The sequence below is a fragment of the Lytechinus variegatus genome, chromosome 15 (assembly GCF_018143015.1).
Source record: "Lytechinus variegatus isolate NC3 chromosome 15, Lvar_3.0, whole genome shotgun sequence".
Classification (NCBI taxonomy): domain Eukaryota; kingdom Metazoa; phylum Echinodermata; class Echinoidea; order Temnopleuroida; family Toxopneustidae; genus Lytechinus; species Lytechinus variegatus.
In genome coordinates, this window is record NC_054754.1 from 9,547,839 (window position 1) to 9,570,009 (window position 22,171).

Consider the following 22,171-nt stretch of genomic DNA (forward strand, 5'->3'; position numbering starts at 1 on the left):
AACTATATGACTCCATGACATAATTAGTCCCACTGAAGACAATGTATTATTTGCTGGGTTCCTAACATTTAGAATCAGGCCGATAATACATTGACTTCAGTGGGGCTAATTATGTATCCATGAGTTCATATCTAAGGCTCCCATGGACCGATTCCCACCAAATTTTGGTAGTGGGGTTTTTCATTATGCTCTACCACAATATGGTATCAAAAATGAAAAAAAAAAAAGTGACGTCACTTTGGTACTCTATTGATGTCATATGCTAAAATGATTCGTGTAGACAGTCAACTGTAATATTTCCAGTTTATATGGGAAACACATTTTATTGTTGAATGAATTTTTATGCTATTTGATAAGAAAGGGTAATATAAATTATCGTTTTGAGATTCATATTCTATATTTTATGTGCTGCAATTTATTGAAATAATCATTGATAATGTGAAATGATTGTGTTTGAGAAATATATTGTACTAATACTAATGCATATTGTTGTTCTTTGTGTAGGAGTGTTCTTTAATTTTGTTAAAAAGTAGTTTGGGTCTGTAGTTAAATTATATGATGAAATATTTATTTAATACAAAATAATAAATTTGTATGTATTTATTATTTTCATGTATTTTATTCTTTTTTTTTTTTTGGGGGGGGGGGTAATTTGCAAGAAACCATACACTGTGGTCTAGTTTGCAAGCCCCCACCATCTCCAATTGCTGAACTAGAGATTAGGGGAGGGGATGCAGGGGCCGACAAGACTTTAAATTCAAGCACGAAGCACGATATTTATTTCAACAAGTAGTATGCAAAGGGGCCGACAATGACGGAGTCAGACATTAGCCAATTTTGATTAGTTGGAGCACTTCCAGCTTGAATACGGTTTTTATGAAAGTAATTACTCATATGGGGTGTTGCAAGAAACTTGCAATTAACTGCAAGTTAATTTTTAGTCCCTAAATCAATCATATGTCTTGCAGTTAATTCAAATTATTGATTGATTGCTAATTTGCTCCTTGAAACAAGAAGTTTAATCTGATCTGCTACAGTTAAGGTTGATCTCTCAGTTGTAAAATTGCAACAGAATATTTGTAATTGATCGCAAATATTTTCATGCAACACCCCCTTAGTGTTGACTGATTATTATTCATTATTTGTATGCTTCAAAATTTTCGGGGGGGGGGGCTTGCCCCATACCGTTCCTGGTGCCACTACTGCCTGCCCCTACCACCCTCGGCTCTTCTGGGAAAATACTTGAGCATTAGTATCATGTGTTCGTTGATCACAAGAGAGAGAGAAAGAGATTGTGGGGGGGGGGATGATATGAAAGTAGATAGGGGCAGTTGCGGGGAGATGTAAGGTGAGACAGACTGAATGTAAGGTAACCAGGAAGTAAAAAGACGCTTTGAAGCCAAAAGGTCATCATTCGGGTCAAGGTACGGGGAATTCCCGTCTGTGTCTCGAGCGCATTTTCAAGAGTCTGCCCAAATCAGACCTCTGTATGTACAGACTAAAATTTGAAGATTGATAACGATTCGTTCTCAATCACGATGTATTGAAATCAATTAATATATTGTTATTCTACTGCTTTGTGCTAATATGCTTTGGATATTCATGAACTTATAATTGCATGGATAAGGAGGTTTTATTATATTTTTAACTATAATACTTAAGGTGTCTGATGTGTAAGACAAAAATTGGGGATTCCCCAGTTTTCAAATCGCATTCATGACACATCTCGACTGTAGACAGCATACGCAATCTGTGTTCAGTATAGGGTGAAGACTCGTCCAATTGCGAAATTAATACATGTATTGTACTGAAATGTTTTGGTTTGACGTCACTTGTCGTGCAATTCATTGTTGTCTAATCGAGAGCACCGCTTTGGGGGAAATATAGAAGGGAGTGCCTTCTCTTTCAGAAATTCAACTGAACTTGCCTTCACGAACTGAATGACTTGTTACTGCTCAACAAATCAGCTCTTGACGTAACTGTTTTTGCCAGGTAAGAATTTATCTTACTTCATATTCAACAAATCAAGATATATTTTTACGGATTGAATACCAAGAATTTATTCTCATTGTTTTTCTATATAGTAAAGGGCCTCATTTTCCAAATAATGACACGAGTAGTTTTTGCTATGATCGATCCAAATATGAATAATAATCGAGTCTTGGGATAAGACTAAAATTGTAGATGCATATTGCTTTGGAATGTGACATTTCCCTATCATGATTAACCCTTCGTTATCAGACTGACCTTTATGTTACTTATTTGTTTATTGTTTAAGAGTACTGAAAAGTAATTTAATATGTATAAGCCAATATATTTATAATAAACAATCCTACTTAATATCACATCACCATGGATTTCTTTAGCTTTTATGTTTTATTTACTTTTTAAATACTTTTTATGATTTTATGTATATTAAAGCACAATCAATGTATTTTAATCAAATTCTGTATATTACTGTAGCTCATTAAGGAATCCCGTTAACAGTGCCAGTGGCGGCACCAACGGTTGGGAGGGGGCATGGAAAATTTGATCCCACCAGTAAGAAAAAAAGTATAGTAAATCCTGTCATAAACATCCTACTCTAGCTGTAAAGTGGACTTATCTGTGTATCATGTTATAGGTTTAGAACTGCTTGAAAAGTTAAGTTGTACTATTAAAAATAATAAACTTTCTTGCTCTAGAGCTTCGCACCCTATAGACAAGCAACTGAAATTAATTATTCATATTTACGGGGTACCACACATTTTCGGATTACTCGATTTTATTACGTTTTATCTACATTAATGTTCATCAAAGAAATGGCTGCATTTATAGCTATATACTCTCGTAACAAGACAACTATTTTTTGAGATGGAAATAAACTTTACTCCCCCCAAAAATATGTGTCTGGAATAATAGTTTGTTTATAAGTACGAACAAAATGCGCTGATTATTTTTGATGGAGTTCAAGTATATTTCTGGAGCATGATATTTCACGTACGTCAAATAATGTGACCAAATCTGAGGCGTTGCATGAGACAGTACGTTCAATTCATTTCAAACCAAGCGTTGCAAGTCTCAAAATCAAGTGTAACATCGGGCGTTGCAAAAAAGTTACAATACAGTCGAAAGCAAATCAACTATGAACTTGCGTTTTTTATCAGAGGACTTAAACGCTTCATTTTGAGACTTGCGCTATATGCGGAATTGAATGTAAGTTTCTTGTAATGCTTCATTTAATGTGCTGGGTTAATGTGTTTCCTAAATCTAAACAGTAGCATATAAACACAATTTGTTTATTTTTATGCATTGTTAGACCATGGACCTATACTAATAGGTCCATGGTCTAATAAATAATGTCATGTAAAATAATGTCAGCATGTATAATTGTCTATACAGCTTGAGCTATTTGATCTTAACATAATTATAGTGAAAATAAACAATATCATATTCGAAATACAAATGGATTTATTTTTGTCATGTAAAACACGCACGCTCAATTTAGAAAACATTATTTTATTTATTCTACAACTAACATGACACCTACAGGCCACGATGTCCAACGAAACTTTACATTGACTAAAAAATGAAACTTAATTTAAATCAAAGATGTCAAAATTATTTCAATCATTTACTTACAAATGTATCCAAAGACAAGATCAGGACTTCATCTGAATAGCATATCTAACAGCATCATAGCCATGAGTAAGGGCAAGAAGCTCCGGAACTACCAAGAAGAACTCGCTCGTCCAGGGATTCGAGGCTACAACTACATCATCTGTGCTCCCACAGGATCTGGCAAGACGATGACAGCTGCTTCGTTATGTCATCGTAGAATGGTCGCACTTGAGAAACAAGGGAAACCTTTTAAAGGTAATTTCTGCCGGTAAACCACGGATTGGTCTATTGCCAACTCGGCCAATCATCACATGGTCTACCTTCATTTCGTCTAATGCATCCCGTCCATCACTAAACATTTTGTCTAGGAGGCATTTGGACAGTAACCATTTGGTCCAATCATTCCTTTAATCACCAGCTCGTCTACAATCATTTCGTCTCGTAAACAGTTGGTCTAATACCCATTTTCTTTTAATTAATTTCGCCCGATTAACATTAGTCCAATTAGACCAAATGGTATATATACTAAATGGCCGTTGGACCACCTGGTTATTAGACGAAAAATTGAGTGGAAGAATGGCAGTTAGACCATGTGGATAGTGGACGAACTGATGGTAGACCAAAATGATAGTAGATGAGTTGGTAATTGGACGAATGGGCAATAGACCATTTAGAAATAAACAATTTCTGCCACAATATGACCGGTTTTCATGAATCATTCCAAGGATCATTCATAAAGCTGTTCGTAAGCTCCGAATAGCTACGCACATTCAACGAACCTCCCTTTTTAGCCAAATGATTGATATATATATATAAGTGAGTTTTCACAACTGCAACGGAACGAAATGACATAGAGCAGTTAAGAGGAATTGCACGAAACAGCATTTTCGTCCTAAGTTTGGGCTGAAGAAAAATTGCAAGCGTGTCGTTTTTCCAGAGCCCAGGGGTCCGTTGCAGAAAGAGTTGCGTTTAAACGCAAGTCAAAAAATCAATCGCAACTCCCAAATGCGCGCCGTTGATTGGTTGAAAATCAAGTTGCGCATGATTTTTAGAGTTACGATTGATTGCAACTCTTTCTGCAACGGAACCCTGAACGAACCTGCTGTTTTGATTCACCGAAGACTTCAAGAAAGACTTCTTTGTCATGAACAGACTATGAACGACATTTGACAATAGGCCTACATTTTTCTAATGTTCTTGAAGACTTTCCCGTTGCGAAAACTCCTTAATAGGTTAGTGAGACACTGAAAACATATGCTCCAGTCGTATAAATCATGTTAAAGTCGATCATAGCTTAACAAACAGCTTTGTGAAGCGCCCTAGCTGGTCCGAATCAAGCCGTTTCCGCAGAAATGACGGTTAAACCTCATGCAACTTAATATCCATTTGAGAATTGAAGAATTCTCGTGTGTTCGAATCCCACTGCGGTCTAGCGTCCTTTGGCAAGGCGTTAATCCACAATTTGCCACTCTCGACCCAGGTGCTAAATGGGTACCCGGTAGGATGCGAAAGATATTGTATGTTTGATTTTGCCAGCGCCATAATGAGGCTGCGATGAATGCAAGGAATGCTCCCCAGGGAGTGGAAATTGTGCACTTTTCGTGCGGGATTGAAATGAATCCAATGACCGGGGTAATAATATGCTGTAACGCGCTTTGGGCCATTCTGGGATAAGCGCTTTATAAAAATTGGGTATTATTATTATTATTAAGAAAAACTGGACAGTGTCCCATGATTCTAAGCATCTTTGGTGATAAACAATCATCATATTATGTATTTTGAAGAATAATACATAAAAAACAATTTAAGTTCATGAACTTGGGATGTCAGTCTCGGTGTTTCTCATTATAGACATGAAAAGAAGCCCGAACATAATATTGCCTCATGTGTCTTGTGGAATGAAAAACCTGAAACGAGAACTTGTATCAGGGCTAGAACGCAGGCAAAATACTTAAGACTGACATCTCTCTATTCTATATATTCATGATTATAAATATCTCCTGATGCAAGCTCCTACATTATTAAAAAAATATTGTTCATTCTCATTCAACTTACAGTCAACAATGTTACAGTCATATCGGCGAAACTGACCGCGATCAAATGTTACCATGACCATGTTATTGCCAATGAAAGATCATATCGGTCGATTTGCAGACGGTTTCGTTGGTGATAATAGATAGTAAGCCAGTCTCTCTTTCTTATATCTAAACTATAGCCGCTTTCATAGTTCCAACACGTCATCTGAAAGGTCAACAGCGAGATGCATTTTGGGATTTCTTCCATCCGAGCTCAGCGGTGGCCGTAACGAAGACGAGCCAGTTCCGAAGGACCTTCGACGATCCCGGTGTCAATGTCCTCATGATCACGGCTCAGATCCTGGTCAATGCCCTAAGTGACGGCAAGTTCAGGTTCCAGGAGGTGTCAATGCTGGTGTTCGACGAATGTCACCATACGACCCTTAACCACCCTTATAATGAGATCATGAAGATGTACATGCAGGAAAAGAAACGATTAATTGACGTTCAAAGGAAGACTAAAGGAGCGTGGTTGGTTGGACTGCCCTTTGGAGGCCTGCCCCAAATTGTTGGTGAGCCATCCATGATAGCAGACACGGTCGTACTGACGTCATAAATTGGTCATACATGTACGACGTCATTTTGACGACTTTTAACGGCAACTTTATTTTGCATATTTGTATTTATGACCAGATTATGACGTGATTACAACTTCATTTACTGACCAATCTACGACAAGTAAATTTGCATTTTAATATAATCACGTTATGACGTGATTATGACATTATTTATTTACCATTGATCAACAACGAGGAAATTTACAATTTTATATGACCAGATTATTACGTAATTATGACGTCATTTATTGACAAATCATTCGATGAGTCAATTTTAATTCTATAGGCCTGTGTTCGGTCAGCTTATGACGTGATTATTAATGAACGTTGAGTAAATGTGCAATTCTATAATGGCTATAGGCCTATACAATTTCCAGGTAAAAAAAGCACAGTAGCATCATGTGGTAATATTTCATAGTGACTATACAAGCATTTTTTTTACAATAAGATAAACGTGATTTTTTTTTGAAATAATATTTCGAAAAGTTATGGGTACCACGATCATGTTATATAGGATGACTGCGCAATACTGAAGGCACCAATCAATATTCCTTGCGTTTGCTTGATATCCATTTTTGAGGGGAAAAAATCATTTTCCCATAAATAAAAATCCATATCATAAATAACATATATCAAGCATGACCGTTCTAGGCTACAATTTGGCGGAGTCATCAAAAGCCAGATGATAGGCTATGATGACTCCTTTTGTATACACACACGCGCACACTAACACAAAACAACCTCAAGTAATTATGTAATACACGTCAAACAAGTGATAATATGCGAAAGTATAAAAATGAAGTATTACACTTATGCTCTGCAAATCTAGGTTTGACGGCGTCTCTTGGGACTGGTGGGTCACGTGATGCAGTTAAACACATCGTGAATCTGTGCGCCAATCTGGACTGCACTGGTATCATCACGGTTACAGATCCTTCCAATCTTAAAGGTAATTTCAGACCCGGAGCCTGTTTCATGAAAACGTAATATCGACGCCATCCCCATGGAAAGCCAAGCTGGACAATATCCGTCTGTTGTATCGTATTGTCCAGCTATGGCAGCTAGGCTTTCCATAGAGATGGTGATAAACTGAAGTTACGACTCTTCCATGAAACGATTCCCTTCATAATTTTGATATGCCTGCCGCATCGCTTTAACGCTTGTCCTAGAGCATGCATTAACCAAAACATTCCTCAACACGGGCCTTCTTTTTCTGGGGGTCACTACACAAGTCTTGTCCATGCAGTGCAGGGTAGAAGATCTGGCTTTGAAGATCTTTGGCAGTGCACGGCTTTTTCCCCCTGTGCTGACATCTCTCTTCCGATGTGTGGAGGGGCAATACCGCACAATAGGTCATATTCTGTTGTTGTCTTGGACTAATCTTGTACACTTTCATTGGTCTTTTAATGAAGCAAATGCCCTTTCGGCAATTTTTCCATGGACTGTCGCTGGTCTTTCAATGATCTCACATGAAAAATCTTGAGACTGTCGAATGGTCATGGGAATACTATACTGATAACCAACTATTGATGCCGTTTGATACCATGTTTTTAAAACCATCACACAGAACTGGAGGGGATTAACAGGCCACCCGAGCTGGATAAAATAATACCCACTTCTCCCAGGGCGCCCTCGGAAGTAAGCATTTGCACAGAGAAGACACTGCAAGGTCTCATGAGGGCTTTGGAAAATCGCTTCTTGATAGGAAAGTCGACCGGTGCTTCCCTCCGACCGTATGGATCAATCGCATATGAAACATGGATAGGACCAATAGCATCCCAAGCAGAAAAGGAGAACAGATCACTCTATCCAGGTATGGTGTTTATATCGAAGTATTATACAGGCCCTACAGAGTGAGTTTAAAAAATATATCCCAACCGTTTGAAGTTATCTTGTCTCAACATGACTTGTAATCACCGAATAATTGATATGTCCTTACATAGTTATTCTCCCCTCAATGATTAATGTTCATATTTCATACAAGACAATTTCAAGCTGCAATGGGACATTTTTTTCTGACTCGCTCTGTATATAAATTGGGCAGCGAAAAAAGAAAGAAAGAAGGGGGTGGTAACTGCTCCAATGATTGTCATGTCATAATCGTCTTGTTCATTATACCAAAATATTATGACACTGTCCCCTGCTTTCAAAAAGAAATTAACGGATGCTCCCGCTTTTTATCCGGCACGTTCAAAGTGTTGAGCATTAAAAAAAACATACTTATTGACGCCTTCAACTCGACAATTTAGTATGTGATTAGACTGTACATTGTCCTTGACAAAGATAACATTAACGCCGATTTTGATGGCGATTGTGATAATGGTGAAGATGACAATTATGATGATTGTTATATCAGTGATTAGTATGATTGATTTAAGATTTATTGATGTTATGATTACAAATGTGGAATAAATATTATGAACTTGTGATAGCATTGCCCTAGTCTTCTACTTCTAGTCCTCCATGTACAACTACTAACTACTTTGAATATCACCGCTATTACTATTTATTACTATTACTACTACCCTTTTCTTTTTCTGGGACAACTAGTAGTAGTACATCTACTAAAACTGTACTACTATTTTTTTATAATGATTATCTGTCGATGTGATGTAGGTGTAAAGTTTGTGATCGTTTTTTATCTTCTATAGAGTCGCACATATACGCGTGTGCGCAGACAGACTTAGGGGAAATTTACTGCTACTATACTAGTAGGCTCGGTGTAAAAATGGCAGAGGTAAAAATGGCAAAGGTAAAAATGGCAGAGGTAAAAATGGCAGAGGTAAAAATGGCAAAGGTAAAAATGGCAGAGGTAAAAATGGCAAAGGTAAAAATGGCAGAGGTAAAAATGGCAAAGGTAAAAATGGCAAAGGTAAAAATGGCAGAGGTAAAAATGGCAGAGGTAAAAATGGCAAAGGTAAAAATGGCAAAGGTAATAGTGGCAGACGTAATAATGGCAGAGGTAAAAATGACAGAGGTATAAATGGCCAGTCTTTAATAACCTCCCCGGGAACCTCCCCATGCCAAAAATCCAAAAGCCATTCCATGTACAATAGATTAAATAGGAAAGGTTTTGAGAAGAAAATAAGAATTATGTTTGAGTAAAAATGGAAAGGGTAACATTTTAAAATCACACTGTAAATTTTCTGCACTAAATTGATGACACCTGATTTGTTTTTTTTCTTAATTTATTCATGGACGTACATGCACAGCTTATTCATGTTAAATCACTCTTCAAATAATCAAATTTGAAGCACACTCCGGATCCCAAGTTTTATACTTAATTCATTAAAGGGGAAATTCACCCTGACATAAAGTTTATTGTAAAAATAGCAGAAAATAATTAAAATGATATTGCTTAGGGTTTAAGGGAATCCATCAGATTTAAAAAGCTATTAGAATTTTATATTTTAATGATGACGTCATTTGCGAGCATGTTTTTCAAATCTGGTGTTATAAAAATATGAATGAAATCTCAATTTAAAAAATGAAAATGTTTTTTATTGTTTTTGAATTTCAATTATTTCATTTTCAACACATCGAAGTAAAGTGGTCGAAATAATTACAATGAACTTATACAGACAATATAAATTGAGGCATGTACAATATATGATATTTTTCCATAAGTAAAACAGAGCAAAGTATTATTTGTTAGCAAAATATCATTATAAAATAAAATTCAAAGAAGATGGAGGGATCCACTAAAAGCATTGCTTGTATTGTGTGGACCCCTCTAAATAATTATTGTAGTATATCAATATATAGATCATTTCACATCAGCTCCTGAAAGACTTTTTAGCAATCATGAACCACTGATTAAAACTTAACGTCACAGATCAAAAACCTCAAACTTCTAAAAAATTACTTTATCTTTGATGGGTTTTCCGTAAACCTACACCAATAAATTTTTCTATTTTTACAGTAAATAATTTGGTGAATTTTCCATTGAAAACAGGTCGATAGAATGGTACCTAAGAAAAGTCTACAAGTTTGAATTAAAATCCTTGATTTGCTACAGATTTCCAGATGCGGTAACTATTACCATAGAAACTAGTTTAGGAACCTGCCATCCACTGGACTAGCTGCAATGAGGTATTGCTCTGCAAAATTAAACACTAATTGTTTTTATTGTATCATTCACATTATTACGTATCATATCAATATCTGTTCGGATCCATTATGATATTGAAATATGAAAAATTACTTCAATTACAGAAATTACAGAATCCAAGTAGTGCAAGTGGTTGGAAAAAATCCCGAACTTGTCTATTTCAGTGTGTTAATGGTAGCGCACGTTTGGTGTTTACATTAAAATTTGTTTGGTATGTATGTGATGAAGTGCTGTTCTACTCTACGAATGGCCAAGATAAATTATGTCATCACTCACTAACTGAAATCATTTTGGCATGAAAATGGTTGAGTTTAATCATATCAACGATAAAGTATAGAGCTGACCTAAAATGATTAAAAAATCTAAATATCGTTTCAGTTCATAATGCTCATTCCGTCGATAGGAGTCCATTCAAGGCCAATAATTATGACTGATATTAACTGGAAAGGCTCTGTCTTTTCCTTGTTGATGTAGCATGTCATGATCTTTACCTGTCATTTTTAAGTCTGCCCCGGGACTCTGCCATTTTTACCTCTGCCATTATTACCTTTGCCATTTTTACCTCTGCCATTATTACCTCTGCCATTTTTACCTCTGCCATTTTTACCTCTGCCATTTTTACCTCTGCCATTATTACCTCTGCCATTATTAACTCTGCCATTTTTACCTCTGCCATTATTACCTCTGCCATTTTTACCTCTGCCATTTTTACCTCTGCCATTTTTACCTCTGCCATTTTTACCTCTGCCATTATTACCTCTGCCATTTTTACTTTGCCATTTTTACCTTTGCCATTTTTACCTCTGCCATTTTTACCTCTGCCATTATTACCTCTACCATCTTTACCTGGCACCTACTAGTAGTAGTACTACTACTACTGCTACTACTATTGTTACGAGGCCTACTACTATTCTTGTTACGAGACCTGTTTTTACTACTACTACTACTACTACTACTACTACTACTACTACTACTACTTCTACTACTACTACTACTACTACTACTACTACCACTACTACTACTACTACTACTACTACTACTACTACTACACGTTACGACACCTACAACTATTACTACTCCTACGACTAAGTACACTACTATGCATACTACTTCTCCTACTGTATGCCTACTACTTTTACAACTACTACTACTTCTACTACTACTAGGCCTACAAATCTCCCTCTCACGTCCCTGGTAGGATTACGCAGGAATTTTAAGGAACGGTGCGTACACTTATACATACATGATATACACTCTAAAAATGAAATGTTATATGAATATTAAAAAGGTTGGGAGGAATGACCTTTTATAAATGCTGCATTTACCACTTTAAATGGTTAGACCCAAAGCTTAAAGGACAAGTCCACCCGAACAAAAACTTGATTTGAATAGAAAGAGAACAATTCAACAAGCATAACACTGAAAATTTCATCAAAATCGGATGTAAAAAAAGAAAGTTATGAAATTTTAAATTTTCGCTTCATTTCACAAAACAGTTATATGCACATCTCGGTCGGTATGCAAATGAGGGAACTGATGACATCACTTACTCACTATTTCATGTGTATTCTATTATATGAAATATGAAATATTTTGATTTTCTCGTCATTGTCATGTGAAATGAACTTTCATTCCTCCCTGAACACGTGGAATTCCATTATTTTAACATTTTGTGCTTCAGGCAATGAGGTCCTAATCGTCAAATTCGCAAAAATTGAAATATTGTATAATTCAAACAATAAAAAACAAAAGAAATAGTGAGTGAGTGACATCATCGACTCTCTCATTTGGATGTAACTGGCTCGTTCATATAACTATTTTGTTGAAAATAAGCGAAACTTTGAAATGTCATAATTTTCTTATTTTACATCCGATTTTGATGAAATTTTCAGCATTGTGCTCATCTGATTTTTCTCTATTGATTCTAATCAACATTTTTCTGAGGTGGACTTGACCTTTAAAATGTTGGATTTAGCTTTATGAAAGGTTGTCGCTCCATCTATTCAAATGTCATTTTTAGAGTGTGTACGGTGTATATCCAATTACTCTTGCAATATTCTGCAGCCGCGTCATACCTTCTAAAGCTGAACATGGCCCTGCTCACCTACAATGATCTACCGGCCAGGTACGTTCTCCATGCATTCGAGACATTCAAGGAACAGAATAGGGCAGAGTTTGACCTGACCAAGACGGGGAAAGAGTGCAGAGAGATGTACGAATCTCGCGTGGCCGAGCTGAAGCAGCTGGTACCCAAGGAGAATCCTCTGGAAACCCCTAAACTTAAAGAACTTGTTAACAAACTGGAGCGTGTGTACACGGCAATACCAAATTCGAGAGGTAAACCTACGAGGATTTTTTTAATGGACGATATGTTTCTATATATTGTTCATAAATGAATGTCCAGCTCTACAAAGAGGCCCAACATTGGACATAGTTACAGCAAACTTTTTTGTTAGCACTCATTGTTTTTTTTTATTGGACAATATGTTTCTATTTTTCAAATCAAATGAATGCCCATCTCTACAGCAAACATAGCCAGGATGAAGAATGAGTTTTCTCAATCAGAGTCCCAATACAATTAAGCAAATATTAAGTGGGGTATATAGAGTAGAATATTCTAATAGCAAATTAACGTTGGATCTTGACAGCCATTTCATTTTAAAGTGAATAGATAATGATTATGCATGTTCTTTAATACCACATTTACTTATGAAATTCTCTGATAATAGAAATTATCATTCAAAGTTGAAAGTCAACGCGTCACTTGACCTGTCATTATATACCGTTTTGACTGGACGCTACTGAGATTTTAAGAGATATCAATAATCGAGGTCCAGACGCCAGTTGAAAAAGGGGAACTGAGAAAGCAAACCAGCAGCTTAAGCGCTCGATCGTAGCCGGGGCCGATATATTGATCAGTACCTGGCCCTATGAGCAATTAACCTTTGTGTTACAAGTCCCAGAGCCAATGCTCCTATATACGATGCCAGAATGCTACCGCACTCCATGTACTTGTTTTCCATGACATGTACACGCCTTTGATGATTATAAAGAGTAAAGTAAGTCAGTTCGATTAGAACGTCAGAGTACGTAGTCTTCGATTGTATTTGGTTTTTATCTGCTACCCGTAAAATAGGACCTATAATAAACAAGGCGTTTCAATAACCAGAATGCTTTTGACATTCTTGATGCACTTCTCTCTCAGCCTGTCTCTCAAAAGTAAAACAGCAACATTATTGACATAATTATGTCGGTCTGACTTAAACAGGTATTGTTCTTGCTCGGACACGGTTCGCTACCGTAGCCCTCTTAGACTTCATCAGCTATCACTTCTCGTCATCGAGATCGGTGAAGATCCGACCAACTCGAATCGTCGGTCAGGGCAAAGAGACGGAAGACGCCCAAACCGCTGCCAGGCAAGAGGATGCGCTCCATCAATTCAAAACAGGTGGGTGAATGAATGGACCTATGTGATGCCATCATTTGCGATTGAAACCAAGGACATAGAAAAATGTGGTATCAGGTTCTCGTGCCATTTCAAAGAACAATTCATACCTGTAAAATATGGTCATGGTATTGGTAAAAATAGTAACATTTTCCTGATCTTAAAATGTTAATACAAAAATTGCCCTTACGATTTTGTTCTGCTTCTCCTTTCGTAAAATATCAATTATTTCATCTTTACTTATGACCATTTATCAGAGCTGTGTGCAACTAAGCTTTGAAGGAAGTTTTCGATTTCCTTGATTATAACAAAACGTTATTTTCGTTCACTTTAAGTGGAATAAGACACAATAAATCAGGCTTTAAGGAATTCGAAAAAAACTAATGGGACCATGCCAGTAGGTTCCATTTGAATGATTTTTTTTGTGAATAAGAGTTAAAGGTTTTTTTTGGCATTTTCACCAGAAAATAACGAAGTAATCTATTAAATCAATGAAACATACTGTTGGTGTACGACTATATCTTAAATTGAGACTATGGTTGTCACTCTATCTCAATTGTATCGAAACACCTGTATCAATTTTTATCGGACGATTTATTTTCGTATACTAGGCGAGGCCAATCTCCTAATCGCTACCGATATCGTCCAAGAGGGTCTCGATGTCCCTGCTTGTAATTTCATCATCCGGTATAACTTCGTCAGCAACGAGATCGGGACAGTTCAGTCGAAGGGACGAGCTCGGGCTAAAAATTCGCAGTGTTTCCTGTTAGTAGAAAAGTAAATATAATTTACATTGTACAGTAATATATATATATATATTGTCTCTCCAATACGGATGTGCGACTAAAGGGATTCGATGCATAATACTAATTTATCATACGAACCTATATTATTTCAGGATGTGAGTGAAACTCTAATCCATTCCAGTCTGGTCATTCCAATTGATATTCTTTTTTTGTCAGCGGTCGATTCTTTGTGAACATTCGAAATTAAATCATTTAGGTATCTAGCGTCCCTCTCAGTAATGGCTTTGGTTTTCTTTAAGAATTACAAAATTTGCGATTTCATATCAACAGCTACAAAGATGGTATCATTTTTTTTTCAGCTGCGGTAGACCCCCCCTCCCCCACTCGGCACCATCCCTGGTACCGCGTTTTGTCGACAACAGTTGGCATGGTTGGTGTATGGAAACTTGGTGTTTAAAGGACAAGTCCACCCCAACAAAAACTTGATTTGAATAAAAAGAGAAAATTTTAACAATCACAACACTGAAAATTTCATCAAAATCGGATGTAAAATAAGAAAGTTATGGCATTTTAAAGTTTCGCTTATTTTCAACAAAATAGTTATATAAACGAGCCAGTTACATCCAAATGAGAGAGTTGATGACATCACTCACTCACTATTTCTTTTGTATTTTATTATATAAAATATGAAAAAATTTTATTTTCTCGTCATTGTCATGTAAAATGAAGTTTCATTCCTCCCTAAACACGTGGAATGCCATCATTTCAACATTTTGTCCCTCAGGCAAGGAGGTCCTAATTGTCAAATTCGTAAATATTGAAATATTGTATAATTCAAACAATAAAAAACAAAAGAAATAGTCAGTGAGTGACATCATCAACTCTCTCATTTGGATGTAACTGGCTCGTTCATATAACTGTTTTGTTGAAAATAAGTGAAACTTTGAAATGTCATAACTTTCTTATTTTACATCCGATTTTGATGAAATTTTCAGCATTGTGCTTGTCTGATTTTTCTCTATTGATTCAAATCAAACATTTTTCTGAGGTGGACTTGACCTTTAACTTTGATCGTATGAACAACCATGACCACAGTTAGTGGACAATGAAATTTATCAGAGTTTCGTTTGACCAAAGTAGGTCTTACTTTCCATGATGAGAGCAGACTGTGGTTATGGTGGTCACTGAGAAACTGAAATGACCACACAGCATGTGCTTGTCCAAGTCATTTTCATTTTAGAATGTACGTGGAAAGCCGGAAATGTGTCACAATGTTAACAATATGACGAACCATACCTTACAATTGTCCATTCAATTCAAAATCAAATAAGTTATTTAAAAAAAAGTGCAAACCTAGTTACCAATAATGCATATAGCATTTCCATTTATTTGAAAGCAAGATAATAGAACATCGTAGATTAAATGCCTTGCTCATGGGCATAGGTGCCACGGCCGGGGATCGAACCCCGGACTTTCCATGTAGAGCCAGGCGCCTTAGACCACTCGGCCACGGCACCTCCAACCTGTATTGCATGATTTTGCAATAACAAGATTCATACAGCAAATTGGTTTATGATCGCTTTAGAATATCTTTGGGCTTTTTTTGTCTTAATGACGTTAAAATAATTTTCTTTGTCATCCAATAATTTCATGGTATGTTTAGAATAAAATGGTTTGTGCCACAATTAACTGGTAGTTTTAACATCAGTTATTATAGTTGGTTATATTGAATTTAATCGATAAAAAAGTCTACGAAAACTTACAAGAATGTGAGTTTAAAATAATGAATATTAAACAGATATGAATATATGAAATAATCCGTTAACTAGTTCTTCAAAATTGTTCTATAACATGGGTAGAAGAAAGAAAACTCCCAATAAATTATGTTTTTTTAAAAGAATTCTATTAACGTTATCCTTATTGAAGGCGCCGAAGAAAATTCAAAATATCACCATAATTGCTCTTGTTCAACTCTTTCTTCCCTTACAGTGGCGATGTCACGATTTTATCATGGAGATGATTGTATGCATCTCAATCGACAATTCACAAAAAAAGATGTGCAAAATTGTGACTAAAGTAGAGGCCTATTACCCTTCAGATAATTAATCTTGTTTTTGAAAAATACATGATTTTTAAAAAATTAAATCAGGATAATTGAAAGAAAATGCAGGATCCATTTTTCCTTCAATAGAAACCATTACAAATCTTAATGGAAAAGAAAAAGATCAGAAGCTCAGTTCTGTTGTGAAATTTTCATTTAAGAAATTTGAAGAAGTAGGAAAACTTTCGATTACAATTGGTATGTGACTAGAAAAGCTACTTTACCAACGTTGCCAATCTGCACAAAATATGTCTCGGGCATTTAAAAAAAAGGCGATGGTTTAATTTACCTATGTTGCCATATTGCACTAAAGTCCATACAGAGCTGGGACCTGGGACATTTTCTTTCATTCACAGAATTATGGAAAAGAATTCTAAGAAAAAGAAAAAAAAAGAAAACATTAAAACTGTTGCCTATTTCCACACAGATGACAGAGCAGCAATATCTCTGGCATATAAAGAAAAAAAAACAGTGTTCGACACAGTGTTAAAACTACCAGTTAATTGTGGCACAAACCATTTTATTCTGAACATACCATGCAATCATTGGATGACAAAGCCAATTTTTTTAACGTCATTAAGAAAAAAAAAGAGCAATGATATTCTATAGCGATCATAAACAAATTTGTTGTATCAATCTTGTTATTGCAATTTCATGCAATATTCAGGTTGGATGTTCTCTGTACGATTAATTTGAGGACGAAAGAGAATAAAAATTATTATCACATTGTCAATCTCTCTCTCTCTCTATATATATATATACGAAGCGCGTCAGCATCGAACAATACACTTGATCATTAAATTAACAATATAATTGACATGATAACTTTACAAATATTGACAATTAAAACGATATCGTAAAGCACTGTAATAAAACACGATACAATCGATGCAATGATTTATATGCTTGATATGTAAGTCCTTTTCCAAAGTTTGGTTCCTCGTGGGCTTGTTCGCATAGCCAGCCTGATTTAAAGTATCGATGTTCACGTTGTTCATGATTGTATTGTTACAGAGGTTCCATAAATGAGAAAAGAGAACATGAGAACAGACAGCGAGTAAGAGATATGGATGAAGCCATTAAAAGGATCAATGCAATGAATAAAGAAATATGGCTTGCTCGAGTTGGAGAAAAACAAGTAAGGAATATTTTTTTTTAATATTAGCATGACTTAAAATGTAGCTTTTGTAATGCACTCTCAAGTCTTAAATGTTGGGTAAACATACTGTCCACACAACAATTGGTTTAAAAGTGTATCCAACTTCGGGTATAGTTTTTAACCAATACTGTGCAGTTTTTACCCAAATCACACATTGGTTTAAAACTACCCAGACTTTGATAAAGTTTTAACAAATTGTTGTGTTGATCGTATGTTGCCCAACATTTTTAAGAGTGTGTTTGCAGGAAATATATTCGTAATTTTTTTTCTCTCGTACCGATTTTTCGTCGTTGTGTTTCAAGGAAAATCTTTGACTAGTGACCACGTGGGTGTTTCATAAAGCTGTTCGTAAGTTAAGCGCGACTTTAAGAACGACTGGTGATCCTTTTACGCTCCAAACCATCGCCAATGATTCTACCTTTTACCACAAGAAAGAATCACCAGTCGTTCTTAAAGTCGCTCTTAACTTACGAACAGCTTTGTGAAACACCTACCGGTTCTTACATTTCGGCTAATAAAATGGCAATTCACAAAACTCTCTCTTTGCAAAGAGTCCGAAGTGCTACCTAGCAAAACACGTGGTTGGTATATACACCAAGTTAGGCCTACAGAGAGGAACGACCACACCAGTTATTTTTTTGTACTCCCATTTTGGGTGATAGTACAACACCTGTGTTGACTATTACAGCACATGTGGTTGTTGCTTTTATAGCTTTTGGTGTTCTGTTCAAGCTCTAGGGCGTACTTATATTAACTGCTGGATGTGGTTCTGGAGGGATACCAGTCAGTTTATAACACCCCTGGGCCCGTCTTACAAAGAGTTGCAATTGATCCGATCAACCATAACTATGGAAAGCCAGCAACATCATCACCTAAAATCCATAATTGCTCGGAATAAGTTTTCTGGATATGGTGTAAATTCATACATTCATCGATTTCTTTGAATTCAGAGTGCTTCTCTTTGCTCCAAAGGATATTCTGCAGATTTTTTCTTAAGACAATTGACACATTAACGAATTTCCATATACAATTGAAGTTGATCGGACCAATCGTAACTCTTTGTAAGACGGGACCCAGATTTTACAGTGTAACTTCGTTGTCGAGGTACTGTGAAAAAAAGTTCTTCAGTGGTCTGCACTTTACTTAATACATATTTGAACCCCCCCCCAAAAAAAAAATCGAAAATTTCAATATCTTTTAATTCTTCACTAACAGCTTGCTATCATTGCTGAAAAGAAACAAAGCCCCAGAACTTCTACAGTCCCATCATCGCCTTCAGCTCGTCGATCTGCTACCTCATCAAATCATCAGACCCGCTTTCTATGCAAGCACTGTCGGACGTTCACCCGATTGGACTTGGACGATGTGGAAGAGGGCGGTGAGGCGCCGAATCATGTCCAACGGGCAGCAAGAAACATGCTCTCAGATAGGGCGAGGACTCAAGCCCTGGTGTCACTTTCAAGGATGTCTGCAGACCAGAGACATAGACCAGGTATGGAACGGAAAAAAGGAGTCCAATGAAATGAAAATGAGATTTTATACTTTTATTTCATGATGCGAAATCCCATTTATGAGAGGCCATAATGATTGGACAAAGCACAGATGCATTATTTCTTTACGTAATTCAGTAAAGCCTTCGATAAGGTATCATTCATGAAGCTTCTTCACAAACTGGAGTATTATGGAATCACTGGCTAAACAAATGGGTGGATCAAAACTTTCTGTCAGACCTCAGTCAGTTCATGTTGATTGAGCATCTTTTGCTGGTCAGTGTTCTCTCAGGGGTTCCACAAGGCTCAGTCCTTAATTAATCTATCACGAGATGAAAACTCTATCCTCGTATATGTCCCTTCCCCCTTTCAATTACCTTTTAATCTCTTTCATTGCTATATACCATCAATCTATCTTCATTCCGGCAACCCAACGGGCATTTACAGGACCTTTTACATGGTAACCATTTCTGTACCACCATACAATCCTTCAATTTTTCATTTTTCTATCCAATCCAGATTCCTGTCACAACTGTGGGAAACCAATCACCAGCTGGTGATCCTCGATTGAGTGTCATTTAAACTTGTTATAAACTATTGTTGAAAGCTACTGAGCAGTTAATTAATTATCCAATGATAAAATTTGATATAGAGGCATAGCATTTGTTATTGATTAAAATGAGTTTTAAAAGGGGTAAAGGGCCCTGTTTCCTGAATGCAATAGTAAATGATTGTAAAAAATAATTGAATATGATTTATTTCCTGAATAAGGTATTAAATTGAAGCAAAATTAGACAAATGATAATGAAACTTCTTGCCGTTTTTTATCAATTTTTTTGTCTGTACAATAGGCTGATAAAGATGATGCGAATCCTAATTCCGGAAATAAAAACAATTATAATATACATATAATATTAATTATAAATAGCCGTAACAGACTTGGTGGCTGAGTGGTTTAAGTGTCTATCTCATGTATGTAAGCTCATGGTTTCGAAACACGACCGAACTCATACCAAAGACTCTCAAAGTAGGCCTACCTTCTGCATTCTCTTGCGTTAAAACTTTCATGATGTAGACTTTAGGCAAACATTGATACATCTTACATTATACAACGCCAGCTTATATAGCTATTTCATTAGTAAGAAGCTACACAATGTAAATAACACATTTTCAGAATTATTATGTTGCCGAATTTTATATCCAAATCGGTTGATATAAAACTACTAACTTCTACATTCTTTTTTAAGGCTTTATTTCGAAACAACAATTTATTGTGTCTGAGCAGAATGAGTGATTACATTCGGCTAAAATATTGTACATTTCCTGATTCCCAATCCAATAATGGTATTTATTTTTCAGCCGGTAATATTGTGATCTCTATCATTTTTGTAAAATCAGAATAGGTTTAGGAGCTAGGAAATTAACACACCAAAATTGTGCTTCTACCACCAACATTTACACCCACACCGGACTTGAAATCAACCGTTGACCAACATCGATTACTGTTTTCATTCATAATGTTGATGTTTGTATAGGAGTGCACTGCTACAAACTGACAAAGTATAACGTTTAATACTTAATAGTACTTCTATTTTGAATGGTGGCTATATATTATACAAGAGGTTTTTCATACGTGATATGGTTGTCGTTATTTCGTGCTTTCATTTTAGTACTTTATATTTATCAATAATTATTTCATTATAGTTTTTCATTCATAAAATTATTTATTTTATATATAAATGAAGGTCCTGCGTTGGTGGTTGTATAAAGCAAAATACTAGATGAAAGAAACAACCGTCGAGAGACAAGTTTCAATTAAATTTTCGCCAATAGGGCTTCATCAGAAAATGTTGAATTTATTAAGTCAACAAGCAAGTATTATGCTTATCGTTGTTAAAATGCCAATTTTGCTTTTATATAGAAACCTCTTTTCGGCCAATTATTTCTATTGTACGGATTTGTGACCCTTTTTCATGTTACTTACGCCTCCCCTGCTTGAACCAGTCTGCCCCGACTGCATATCCATTAGGGGTGCGGAGGACCGTTTCATAAAGCTGTTCGTAAGTTAAGAGCGATTTTAAGAACGACTGGTGAGACTTTCTTACCCGCTAAACAATCGCTAATGAACATACCATTGCCACTAGAAAGGATCACCAGTCTTTCTTAAAGTTGCTCTTAACTTACGAACAGCTTTATGAAACACCAACCTGGTGTCAACAGATCTAGACACTCTTTACTCTTTATTTCACTCAAATGTATCAATGGAGATGTGTTAACTCAAGAGGCAAAATGGTATTCCTTGTATTTTAAGTTATACGTTTTTTAGTAAATGTATGTATGTCATTTTTAAAGGAACAGTTACATGTATATTTGAAAGCAAACAGTATACTCCATGACGTCTAAAGTCACTATAGGCTACCTAGAGCAGCTTAGCTGTCTCCAAATCCCAATGACCTTATGTAGGCCTACATTACCAAAGACGGGAAATGAAAATACAATAGACTATATATTACAGTACGTATCAAAAAAAGTTTACACTTAGAAAAAATCCTGTAAAATCATACATTTGTAATATCCTGAAGATTTTTTCAAAATTTTAACTTTGGTACAGATCCGTTTAAGCTAATGACGATATAACTGCCAAAAAAAAATTCCGCTTGAGCGAGCACCGCCTACTTTTGAAAAGTTAGTGAAAAATGATTTGCGCATAACTTTGAAATAGTTATGCGAATAAAAGTAGACCTTAATCATGAAGAACACGTGGAATTTATGTACTAAAATTGATTAGGAGATATCTTTTACCTTATTTGATTTGTTACGTTGCCTAAAACACTTCGAAGAGAGTATTGCGCCCCACCCGATCCCCCACAAACCGAGGCCATTGTGA

The 22,171-nt window shown here is 36.0% G+C and overlaps 1 protein-coding gene across 1 annotated transcript; it reads left to right on the forward strand.

Moving 5' to 3' along the window:
• The first annotated feature begins 1,724 nt into the window (after window positions 1–1,724).
• LOC121429221 (antiviral innate immune response receptor RIG-I-like) lies at window positions 1,725–21,815 on the forward strand. The gene is made up of 11 exons (XM_041626182.1): window positions 1,725–1,992; window positions 3,636–3,855; window positions 5,816–6,187; window positions 7,062–7,181; window positions 7,800–8,045; window positions 12,408–12,680; window positions 13,612–13,791; window positions 14,400–14,565; window positions 17,650–17,773; window positions 19,010–19,286; window positions 19,804–21,815. Exons 2-11 carry the CDS (start codon window positions 3,684–3,686, stop codon window positions 19,842–19,844), a joined length of 1,971 nt encoding a protein of 656 aa, XP_041482116.1. The 5' UTR covers window positions 1,725–1,992; window positions 3,636–3,683; the 3' UTR covers window positions 19,845–21,815.
• Window positions 21,816–22,171: the final 356 nt, after the last annotated feature.